The sequence below is a fragment of the Prosopis cineraria genome, unplaced genomic scaffold (genome assembly GCF_029017545.1).
Source record: "Prosopis cineraria cultivar Desert tree isolate PC_DT_omini unplaced genomic scaffold, ASM2901754v1 PC1, whole genome shotgun sequence".
Classification (NCBI taxonomy): Eukaryota; Viridiplantae; Streptophyta; class Magnoliopsida; order Fabales; family Fabaceae; genus Prosopis; species Prosopis cineraria.
Genome location: NW_026555332.1, coordinates 299,107 through 311,991, shown reverse-complemented (window position 1 = coordinate 311,991; position 12,885 = coordinate 299,107). Strand labels below are relative to the sequence as shown.

At 35.8% G+C, this 12,885-nt stretch overlaps 1 protein-coding gene and 1 pseudogene across 1 annotated transcript; one reads left to right on the top strand and one right to left on the bottom strand.

Annotated features, from left to right (window-relative positions):
* The first annotated feature begins 1,865 nt into the window (after window positions 1-1,865).
* Window positions 1,866-2,928, top strand: LOC129291007 (cytidine deaminase 1-like). The gene has a single exon (XM_054928091.1). It carries the CDS (start codon window positions 1,968-1,970, stop codon window positions 2,844-2,846), a length of 879 nt encoding a protein of 292 aa, XP_054784066.1. The 5' UTR covers window positions 1,866-1,967; the 3' UTR covers window positions 2,847-2,928.
* A 2,141-nt stretch (window positions 2,929-5,069) lies between these two features.
* On the bottom strand, window positions 5,070-5,853 carry LOC129307613 (PRA1 family protein F1-like; annotated as a pseudogene).
* Window positions 5,854-12,885: the final 7,032 nt, after the last annotated feature.

The following is a 12,885-nucleotide window of genomic DNA, read 5'->3' as shown; positions in this document are numbered from 1 at the left end:
TAAAAAGATGCATTCTGAACTTTAAATAATTAAAGTTGGGGCAATTTGACCCTTATCGTTAACTTTCAACAAACTTCTGTCACGTTGGGAGTTAAAGTGTAATTTTTTTTAAATGAATTTAATAGATGTTTGTTAAAAGTTAACAAGAGGGGTTAAATTGCTTTAACTTTAATTTTTTGAAACTCATAATGTACCTTTTTAAAGTTTAGTATTCAAGTCACCTATGGGCCTATAATTCAGGATCTAAATTAATATTTAACCCCTTCATTTTTGTAAACACAGGTTTGATTGCTAAAAAAACTCCATCTTACTCTAGTAAGTTTGGTTGATTGAAAGCATGTTAACTTTAATGCTAAAATATAAAAAACCTTAAATTTCAAAGCAATTATATATGCCCCTTCATATTTAAACATTTAAAATTAATCCCCTTACTTTTAATTTTGTTTTTCAAAATCCTCTAATATTAATTAACTATTATTTTATTAATATAGTTATCATCATGTCATATTAATGTAATACACATGGCATATAATATAAATTTTTTTATTTTTTAATACATTTTAAGGAGGGACAGGATTGTAATGTTTTACTTCTAATATATATGATAATGCTCTCACTTTTTTTAGTTGACCTACATTATTCTTATTGTTCACAATAACATAATTTAAAAGAAAAATTATAATTTTATTATTTTTTATCAATTAAAATAATATTTTATATTAAAAAAATAAAAAAATTTAAAAGTAGTCACTAATAAGAATGATATAAATAAAAATTTATCCTTTAATATAAGAAAACTAGAATATTTTACAAGTTTTTTTAACAAAGTTGATACAAATCACCAATAACAAAAAAAATATCTTATTCTAAAGTAGCACATATTCCTTTTATAACATGCCTATAACATATTTTTATTTAAATAAGTACTGAAAATTTCATTCAAATGAGAAAATAATAACTACAAACAACTAAGAGTCTGAAAAAAAAAACAAAGCAAATAACAAAATTTACATCACATTTATCAATGATAACTTTAAATGTTTTTTCTTTTCATTTGTTTAATATAAAAATAATTTTTTAATTGATAAAAAATAATAAAATTATAATTTCTCTTAAATTGTATTTCCTGTAAACAATAAGAATAATGTTGCTCAACTAAAAAAAAATGATAGCACCATCATGTGTGTTAAAAAATAATAAAAATATTTTTTCTATATCATATGCCATGGTAATAACTATATTAATAAAATAATAGTTAATTAGTGGTAGAGGATTTTGAAAAAAAAAATTAAAGATTAAGTGAGTTAATTTTAAACATTAAAAGGTGACAGAGTTTTGAAAAAAAAAATTTAAATTTTTTTGAGTGTTTTTTTTGTTTGCTTCGGCCATTAGTGTTTATAATATTTTTTTGGTGATTAATAAAATTAATTTTTTGACAAAAAAACTATGTATTACTGTCTTAAAATTTAAAATCTTTTCATATATTTTAACCTAATTTTAAAGCCAAAAAATAGAGGCGCACTTGATTTGATTAGTGGAAAAAGTCAAACCAGCTTATTTGAAGTTTTCAATTTAAGTACTACATTATATAACTGTGTTAAATAAAATGTCAAAAATATCCTTGAATTATAATTATTCCATACAGAGAGTCCAAATTAGCTAGGATGGGAGTTAAACGGGGTGATAATATCCTAAGTTTCTAAAATACTGGACGAATAGAATAAAAAAAAACTTTGAAACATAAAAAAAAATGGGCAGAAAATAAAATGAAGCAGTTAATTCTAAATCTACGGTTTAGGGTTGATCAATCTACAAATTAATTATCAATTAATCCATGAAATGTTTTCAAGGTGAGAGGAGGCAGCGTATATAAACGTCTATATCGGAGAAGATCGTCCTTCCATCTGCACCTCGCTTCATTTCTCTCAGGGCCCCTCTGTCCAATCAAAACCATCCACCGACCGCCAATGGATCCGCCCAGATTCCTCATCCAAGCATCGGAGGCCGCATCCATGGCGGAGTCTGCCGCCATCCCTCTCCCCCACTTCCTCCTCTCCCTCGTCTCCTCCTCTCAGTCCCTCGCTCGTCCCCCCATTTCCAACTTCCCCGTCGCTGCCGTCGGTCTCGGCCCCTCCGGCCGCATCTTCGTGGGCGTCAACCTCGAGTTCCCGGGTCTCCCCCTCCACCACTCCGTTCATGCCGAGCAGTTCCTCCTTACCAACCTCTCCCTCAATGCCGAGCCCCGTCTCGACTACTTCGTCGTTTCTGCTGCCCCTTGCGGCCATTGCCGCCAATTCCTCCAAGAAATTCGCGATGCCCCAAATATCAAACTCCTTATCGCCTCCGATGAAACCCGAGATTTTACCCCTTTAACAAAATTTCTCTCCCACAGATTTGGACCCCATGACCTTCTCCCCGAGGAAGTTCCTCTGCTCTTGGAACCGCGCCACAACGGGTTATCCATGTCGGAGGAAACCACCCACGACCTCGCGAACGGTTACATCGCGAACGAGGAATTGAAGGTTGCGGCGTTAGAAGCTGCAAACAAGTCCCACGCACCGTACAGTGGGTGTCCCTCAGGGGTGGCTCTGATGGACGGCCGCGGCAAGATATACAAAGGGTCTTACATGGAATCGGCGGCTTTTAACCCAAGCATGGGGCCCGTCCAGGCGGCTTTGGTGGCGTTCGTAGCTGGCGGAGGAGGTAAATACGACGAAATCGTGGCAGCGGTGCTTGTTGAGAAGGAGGGAGCGACGGTGAAACAGGAGGGAACGGGAAGGTTGCTGATTGAGTCAATCACGCCGAAGTGCCAATTCAAGGCACTGCTTTGCCGGAACGCTGCTTAACACTCAACAGTCAACACTCACTGCATTTTGTATTAATCCACCTTTTACTTGATAAAAAATAATATTATTTAATTGTTCTATATTTGTCATGTTTAGACTTTAGAAATTACAGTGCAACTGGCATATTATATGTAAAAAGATTATTTTTCTTCCATAAAGCCAATAAAAATAATAAAGGTTGGCTTAACAGTTCTAATTTATTAAAAAAAATACATAATTTATATTAGATGGTAAAAGAATTAACTTATATTTTTAAAACAAAAACAGGAAATGCATCGTTAAATGCATGATTTTGGATGTTTGCGAAAAAAAGATAATAAGTCATATGGGAGATCATGCAATTTCTTAATGTTTTAATGAAAAAGCTCAATCATTTTCCTCATAATTGTCATATATCTTAAAAAACTTTAAGATTAATGTTACAACTTTGGGCAAATATAAAAATAAATATGTTAACAGGATAAAGCTACACTATTTTTATTTATATATCTCTTTCAATATATTCATTTGGACTAAATAAAAATTTTAAAATGTATTAATTTTGTTTTAAAATTGAATATGTTTTTAGTTTTGTTTTTATTAAATACATATATTTTAATAACATATTCTATTAGTCTTAAATTAGGAACTTTTGCATATACAGCCCATATCATAAGACCAAATAAAAAAAAATAATCTATCCTTTTTTAAATTTTAAAAATGTCCTTTTTAATATTTAGTTTATAGTTAATTTGCAAAGTCTATTTTTTTGCAAATACTATAAGTTTTTAAATGCAAGAAATATCTAAAATTGAACGCAATGAATACGAGAGATATTATCTAAAATGACTTCTTTTAAAGATAAATGCAAAAGAGAAGACACAATTGGACGTGAGAGACAAACGCAAGATAGCATAGCAGTGTGAGTATTGAGGTGAGATACATTAACGGTACTCGATGAAACGGAGTACATCGGTGGGGAATGGAACTATAGATTCATAATTTTTTATTTTATTAGTTTAGGTATTTAACTCTTTGTGATAAATTAAGAGTTCAAAATTTTTTTGTGAACTGCGTTTGATCTATTTTGAATAAATGATTATATGTTTTTCGTATTATTAATTTATGATACTACATCATTGATATATTGTTGTATATCATTAATATACTATCGCAAATTAACATAACTAAATAATCAAACATAAACTTATTTCTCATTGGTATATAAATATATATCAATGATGTAGTATCACAAATCAGCAACACGAAAAATACATAATCATTTGCCCAAAATGAATCAAACACAATCAGCAAAAAATTTAATGTTATCAAGAGATGTGAATATCATGAAAATTTAATAACAAATAATAGATTCTAGCCTAATGTTCTAATTCCAAGAATGAAAATTCCTTTTCAATATCTAATGTCATCTTCATAGTGTTCCTGTGAAAAATAGAAAGGAAGAGAGAAAAAAAGCTTTGCGATGAAAAAAGGCACTGATAATTTTATATTCAGAGAAAAAAAGGAATGATTCAAAAAAAAAAGATTCAATCAGTTAAGGATTAGTTACAATAAATATATTGTGTTTTAATAATAAATTTAATTTAAGGACAAAAAAGTAAAATATATCTAGTTGATTTTATGAATGGGCCATATTTTAAAATATTTAAAAATTTCATCTATAATTCATCGGAGCAATATTTTTTAATGCCATTGAGCTAATTTTCTTTGCAAATTATAAGGCAACTTTAAAATTTGTTAGCGTATTTTTTTAAATAAATGGATCATTATAGCTCTATTATGTTATGTGGGACTTTAGTGTCAAAACTCCCCCCTTTTTAATTTTTCAATTTTAATTTATTTTTAAATAAATGATATGGGTTAAAAAGGACAATATTAATACATCACAGTTAACCTATTTTGATTAAGGATTATCTAGTTTGGGTAAAAATAGATCATTTTTACGTGAGTCAATATTTTTTTCAACTCAACTCTTATAATAAGTTATTTGAATCAACCTACATAGTGTAACCCATATTCTCGATTCTAAGAGGGAGAAGTTGACTTAAAAGTAACCGGAATACTAATAGAGGGGGAAAATAATTATGCAGGACCTCACTACGAGGAAGACAAGAAGCATGATTCTGCCCCGAAAAACTTTTGGAGAGGTAGTATATAAACATATTAAGACGTGAATGCATTCCACCAAACAAAAACAGAGTAATTATTATTTGCTTAGGAGTTTTAGTTTTGTTTTAAAATAATTGTCAACGAAATATTTCATAGATGATGAGGAATGAGCTTTGAGAAGAGATGATCGATGCTAACAAGAGGGGTCCTTCAAAACACAGAATGTTGAAGGAAATTAAAAACTGAAGAGTGTGCGAGGGAAATTGAGATCTAGGTGGTAAAAGAAGAGGAAGCAGCGTGTCATAGATGAATCCCTGCTTCATCTTCATCGTCCTCCTCTGTCTCCCTAATCACACTATGAACTGCCGCAATCAATAACCCGACACACACTCCTACTAATACATTCTCTCTCACATTGCTGACATAAATCAGTCCAACCGTCACCATTAACAACAACACCGCTACCAATCTCTCGTCAATCTCATGCCCGAATGCTCTCAAGGGGTTATCTCGCACCCAATATAACACCACCCACGCCGCCATCAATCCTCAATATATGATCACCGAGACTGGGTGCCACAGCAAAGTAAGCAATACTGTCAACAGCATCACAACCACGTAGTTTGTGCGGAAAACGCACGGATTCTTCTTGATTCTTTGGATCGAGTTGAAGAACGAGAACGGGAACGTGAGGCGACAAGGATGGATCATGTCCTTCCATGGTCTTGCCGTGCCCAGGATTGCTTGGATCTGCTCTTTTGTCCGCGAGAGGAACTGTTCGTTCGGTGATGATGACGACGATGCTTCTCCTGGGTCTTCTTCTGAGATCGTTCCGTATCCAGATATACTCATTTTGCTTCGTTTTCAGGGCACGAAGATGAGATCTCTGAGCATGACGTGTTTGACATGTTTTCTGTTTCAAAAACGGAACATTTCACTTGGGGAATATCCGATCCATGAAACCATAACATGTCATTCAACCAGCCCAGCGTACGCGGCTGTTGCGGATCTCATTCCTTTTTTCAGAGGCAGAGAATTCTAAATTTGAATATAATATAGGGCCTTTCCGAGAAAACAGCCAAATAAGGAGGGAGAAGAAAATTGATAACTGAACAAAGCTTCTGTTTATTTTTCAAACAATTTCAGAATTCAGAGCTGCAGGAGGCATTGATTAGTAGCCATGAGACTCAGGCAAAAGTACAGTTATCATATTCTCAGCCCTCCGCTCGGTTTTATTGTGGCCTTTTATACTCTTTTTTTTTAAATATCATTCGGCAACATCGTTGTCAATTTTATAACTTCATCACTATAACTGACAAAAAAACAGAGCAGCGGGCACCACTGAAAAGGGCATTATACGCCTGAGCTTCTCTGGCCTCACTCTTTTTCTGTTAAGAGCATACTCAGTGATCGCAGTAGAATGAAATAAATCCTCACTTGATCTTAAATTAATGGAAAATAGCAAAAACAAGGTATTGCAAATCCCCTGGACCCCGTGACCACCATGAAAACGAGCTGAGCTTTTCATCCCCCACATATTTACGTGTCAAACATAGTAAAATAACTAGCCCTGTAGAAGCAGAATTGATTATTGACATTTTAAGTGTAAAGAATTGATGCAGCTAAGCACCTAAAATTTCATACTTCGGAGAAGTATTAAAGTAATTACAAGTCAGCAATAATTGTTAACATATACTTAGTTAGAATAACTAAATTTGTTAAGTGCGTTAGAGGTTCTGTTGCAGTCACGTGTCTCTCAGTACCTATATATGTACTCTCTTTCTATTAAATGAATAATGAGTAGAGATTAATCGTAGTCATTGTAGTGTGATTTTTTGGTATGGTATCAAAGCCAGACGGCAATCGTCTGTCCTGATAAGCTACCAGTCACCGAAAAATAAAAAAAATCGGAGCCATTAGCAATAGTGATTTCTCCTCCTCTTGGATTTAGATTGCTACGAAATAATGGCGAGTTCATTCTCTGCTTCTGTCTCTATGACTGGACCTGTTCTTGCCTCTAAATCACTTCTAAACACTGTGACAACAAATTGAGGTTTTTCCAATAAGAAGATCACCGTCAAGTTAGATGATCACAATTTTTTGTTATGGAAGCAACATGTTTATCTTATGGTAAAGCAGCATTGTCTGCATTGCTTCCTCGACGGTATAATTCCGATGCCTCCATCTCAAATTCTTGATGAGTCTAGTCGTCTGATTTTGAATCCGGCGCTTGATGACTATGAATCTCTTGATTCTGCCTTAGTGTCTTAGCTACTTGCATCTGTCGCTCTATCCATTTTACCTGAACTAGTTGGTTTAAACACTGCTGCACAGATCTGGAGCAAATTGAACAAGTTATACTCCTCCAAGTCAGACTCTAAGATACTACTCTATCGGAATCAACTTCAAACTCAAAAGAAAGGTGAATTACCTATGCGAGATTACTTAGCTAACATTAAATCTATTTTTGATCATTTAGCAGTTCTTGGTGAGAAGATTGATGAGCCGACACATATCGCTTATATACTTGGTGGTCTTACTACCGAATATGAGTCCATAATTGCTGTAATCAATGCTGCACGACCACGCTTTGGCCTAGATACCGTCTCTTCCATGTTACTTGATTCTGAAGCTCGCCAAAAGGCATTCTTGGCTAATACTGTATCTGCTTAAGCACATTTAACATCTTACTCGCCTGATGTTAATGAAAGCTATGCTCCAGTTGGTGTTTACTATACTCAAGCTCCTGGTGGTGGTCGAGGTTTTCAACCTCTTAACTCTAGAGGTGGTCGTTCTGCTCGAGGACGAGGTCGTCTTCCTTTTATTCGGCCACAGTGCCAAATATGTAGCAAAATTGGACATACGGCTCAACGTTGCTACTACAGGTTTGATACCTCACCTCAGTATAATTCTCACTCATCTACTGCTCTTGATGCTTGAGCTTATCATACTGATTATGGGACCTATGATGGAACTCCTCATATGTCTTATGTTCCATATGACTCTGCTCCTATTTCTGCTATTGCTCCTGTCTCTCCATGTCCTTTTGTTCCACCTATTGCTCCTGTTTCATCCTCGTCTGAGCAACCTCCGCCTGCTGCTCCAAGTATTGAATCCAGTGTTCACTCATCTCTCACTGTTGCTCAAGCGTTTATTGCTACTCCTGAGTCAGTAGTTGACAATAATTGGTACTTTGATTCTGGTGCGACTCAACACATCACTCATAATGCTGCCAATCTATCCTTGGTGCATCCTGATTTTGGCTATGGTAATGTCCTTATTGGTACTGGTGACTCTGCCAACATCACGCACATTGGCGAGGCTTCTTTTCAGTCTCCTATCTCTCACTTTCATATGAAATGGGTTCTTTGTGTTCCTCATATGAAGAAAAATCTTGTTTCTATTACTCGTTTTACTAAAGAAAATATGGTATCTGTTGAATTTTTCCCTCATGGGAGTGTTGTGAAGGACTTGCAGACCAAGACTATCCTTATGAGTGGACCTGAACAGCATGGCATGTATCCTGTGGTGCATCAAGTTCTAGCTCCTGCTATACATCATGTCCACGTTCCATTTGCTGGTTCTCAGTCTTCCTCAATCATCACTACTGAAGTGCATAGCATTGTGACTTCTGACTCATTATTCTTGTGGCATTGTCATTTAGGGCATCCTGCACTACCTACTGTGCAAGCTGTTTTAAGATCCAATTCCATTCCATTTACATCACCTCCTTCTAATTCACTATGTACTGCATGTCAAATGGGCAAATTTCATAAATTTCCTTTTTCTCCTTCTCAAACAGTGTATACAAAACCACTACAATTAATAACAATGGATCTTTGGGGCCCTGCTCCTTTACTTTCTCATGGCTTTGCTTATTACATTGTGTTTGTGGATGCTTATAGCTGTTTTACTTGGATATATATGCTGCATAAAAAGTCTGATGCCATTATGAAATTTAAGGAGTTTAAACTTATGGTTGAAAATAAGCTTAATGCTAAAATCCAGCAAGTTCAGAGTGACAATGGCGGGGAATTTCAAGCCTTCATTCCATTTCTTAAATCATGTGGAATTCAACAACGATTTAGTTGTCCCCATACTAGTGAGCAAAATGGATTGGTTGAGAGGCGTCATAGGTCTATTGTTGAGACAGGTTTAACTCTGCTTGCCCATGCCTCTCTCTCTTTATTTTACTGGCCGAATGCTTTTTTATCTGCTGTCTTTTTGCTTAATCGTCAACTAAGTACGGCTATTGATGGTAAAACTCCTTTTGAAGCGCTATATGGTGTTAAGCCTGATTATGCTTTACTCAAGGTATTTGGTTGTCAGTGTTTTCCCTACACTAGGCCTTTTCACTCTCACAAGCTTGAGTTTCGTTCAGCTTCTTATTTGTTTCTTGGTTACAGTACACATCATAAAGGTTACAAGTACCTTGATGTTCTCACTGGGAAGATATATATCTCACGTCATGTTCGGTTTAATGAACATGTCTTGCCTGGTTCACGACAGTATAGTGTAAAAAAAGCTGCTGATACTACTTATGACACCCGTCATTCCTCACTTGTTCCTAATCCTATGCCTCACCCTACTATTATTTCTCCTGCACCATCACCTACTTCTTCTATCGCAGCCTCACCATATCACTCTTCTTTACCTATTTCTTCCTCACCTAGCCCATCAGACTCACCTCCATCTTCCTTACCTTATGAACTCACCCATTCTAACCCTCCTGCTTCTAATCATCATCCTATGATTACTAGAGCCAAAGCTGGTGTCTTCAAGCTTAAGGTGTTTGTTGCTATGGAGACTCCTTACTGCCCTGCTTCCATTTTTAAAGCCTTGGCTGATCCTCACTGGCGTAAAGCAGTTCAAGAAGAATATGATGCTTTAATTAAGTTTAATACTTGGGAAAAGGTTCCACTACCTTCTCAACGTAAGCTGATTGATTGTAAATGGCTTTTTAAAGTCAAAACCAATGCTGATGGAACACCTGCTAGAAATAAATCTAGACTCGTTGCTAAGGGCTTTACTCAAGAGGCTGGCTCAGATTACTTTGATACATTCAGCCCTGTAGACAAAGCACCCAGTATTCATATTTTGCTCACTGTTGCTGTCACTTATAGGTGGAAACTCCTACAAGTTGATTTTAACAATGCATTTCTAAGTGGTGATATCTCTGAAGAGGTTTATATGACACGTCCACCTGGTTTTGAGCATGAATTTGTTGACCCAGTCACTTCTCAACCTTTAGTGTGTAAATTACGCAAGGCTCTTTCTGGTCTCAAACAGGCCCCTCGGGCTTGGTTTCATAAACTTCAACAATTTCTGTGCAGCATCTCTTTTACTCCATCCACTGCTGATTCATGCTTGTTCATTCAAAAATCTGATAAAGGCATTCTTTACTTGTTGGTATATGTTAATGATTTAGTCCTGACTGGTGATAATCCTCAAGAACTTCATGACTTAATTTCTTCTATGAGCTCCATATTCTCTTTAAAGATACTTGGTGATTTATCTAATTTTCTAGGCATTGAGTTTTATCGATCTAGTGCTGGCATTTTTCTGTCCCAGAAGAAATATGTAACTGATCTCCTTATTGATACAGGATTAATTGCTTCTAATTCTAGTTGCACACCTATGGTTACCAACCTTCACCTCAGCTCTTTGAATGGTGATCTTTTACTTGATCCTTATGTTTATCGTAGCATTATTGGTAAGTTGCAATATTTGTGTTACACGCGCCCTGATATCAGCTTTGCTGTGAATCGTCTTAGTCAGTTCCTATATAAGCCTCATCCTCCTCACTGGAAATGTGTCAAGCGTATTTTACGCTATCTTGTGGGGACTGAACATTATGGTTTACTTCTCCAGCCTGCTTCTGCTCCGTTTCATGTGCAAGCTTTTACAGACGCTGACTGGGGTACCAACAAAGAGGACCAGAAGTCTATTAGTGGTCTTTGCACCTTTTTTAGTCCTAATCCGATTATGTGGTCATCAAAAAAACAGCAAGTTGTTTCTCGCTCTACCACCGAGGCTGAATATAGGAGTATTGCTGATGGAGTTACCGATGTCATGTGGGTAATGGCATTGCTTCGTGAACTGCATCTCTCTATTGCTTCACCACCTGCTGTTTGGTGCAACAATTCAGGAGCTATTGCCTTAGCTGCTAACCCTGTTCTTCATTCTAAGACTAAGCATGTGGAACTTGACCTTCACTTTATTAGAGAGAAAGTTGCCTCTGGTGCAGTACAAGTTGGCTATGTACCTGCTATAGATCAAGTTGCTAATGTCTTTACAAAGCCTTTAGGCTCTGCTCTTTTCCGCTACTTTCGTAGCAAGCTGAATATTATTGCTTATGAGGATGTTCTAAATCTTGTCTGGTCTTTTGCTAATGACTTTGATTATTAGTTTTTTTTTTCACAGAGGAGAAACTCTTCCTGAGAGGATATTAGAGTAATTACAAGTCAGCAATAATTAGTTAACATATACTTAATTAGAATAACTGAATTTGTTAAGTGCGTTAGAGGTTCTGTTGCAGTCAAGTGTCTCTCAGTACCTATATATGTACTCTCTTTCTATTAAATGAATAATGAGCAGAGATTAATTGTAGTCATTATAGTGTGATTTTCTGGTAAGAAGCTTTCAGTTCTATAGATTACAAATCAAACTGTGAACGTGAGAAGAATGAAGAATAAACATCTACTGCTTGGCGTCCTTGTAACGGGAAAAATAAATAAATATGCTCAATATTTTTATCCTTCACAATTAGAAGTGGATAAAATATAACGCCTAAGATTGTAGGCAACGGAGGGTTCGAAGTCAAATCAGTGAAATTGCCAATTCCTTTAGGCAGACCAATGCTGCATCCAGCTGTGTTACGGGTCTCAATTATTAGAAGATAAAAAGAAAGTCATACTATAAAGATTAAACGACAAATCATAAATATATAACTTTAGGAAGTATTCAACCACATGACTTAATCTATTTCGATAGAGTATATTCCTCTTAAACACATTTAATATGAGAATTCCGACATCAATGGCATCCTTTGTTTCTTGATACTGTCAGACACGAGGTAACCAATTTCATCTCTGCACCTCACCAGGATACATTCACATCTAAGATGTCTGGTTCCGACATGGGCACCATCTCTCTCTGTGTGCGCACGTGTGTGAGAGAGATCTTTTTTTTGAAAAATTACCCATGCAAGCTTAAAAAGTGGCTCCATCTGCCATCAACTGGTAAGGAAGTACTTTGATGTTCAAACCTTTGCACATGGGCTTATTCTTATAAAAATTCACTTTAAAAAAACGGCATGTCAGGATGTTTGTTTTGCATAGCTGAAGGATTTATTTAAATAGGGATTTCAGAACTCCCAAGACACTACTGCACTGATATATTTCAGCAGCAAGTGATGTAAACAAATATCATACTGATACTTGTTACTTTTTTGGCTTGAGAACATGTGACCTGTTCATCATGCTTGAGTAGGATACATTCCCGCTGCACAACTAATAAGACCTCAAGACATAAGCTCATAAATCAAAATCAATATCAATATCAAAGTTTTCTTGGATTTTACACCAACCGATTTTCTCCCCTTGTTTCTCCTCTTCCTTCAAATTTCAAAATATAAAATGAAGGCCGGTGCTTCTGTAGTTCCCTCTCCTTTTTTTTTCAAATTCCAAAATTAATGAAAGATGATATCTTTTTTGCACCCTTCCCTTCTCTATTTTAGTCTTCTCTCTCCTTTTTTCATTCTTGTCTCACCTCTCTTCTGAAGCTTCTCCTTCGTTCTCACCACGCTCACATTATCACTCTTTCCCAAGGCTATATCCTTCTTCACCTACAAGCCAGAGACTAAAGATGTGGATTGAAATTACAGAAAATTTTCTTTGGCTATATTCGGTGACTTCTGTGTGTTTGCAAA

Coding starts and splice junctions, on each gene's coding strand:
- LOC129291007 (XM_054928091.1), top strand. CDS start 1,968: ATGGATCCGCCCAGATTCCTCATCCAAGCATCGGAGGCCGCATCCATG.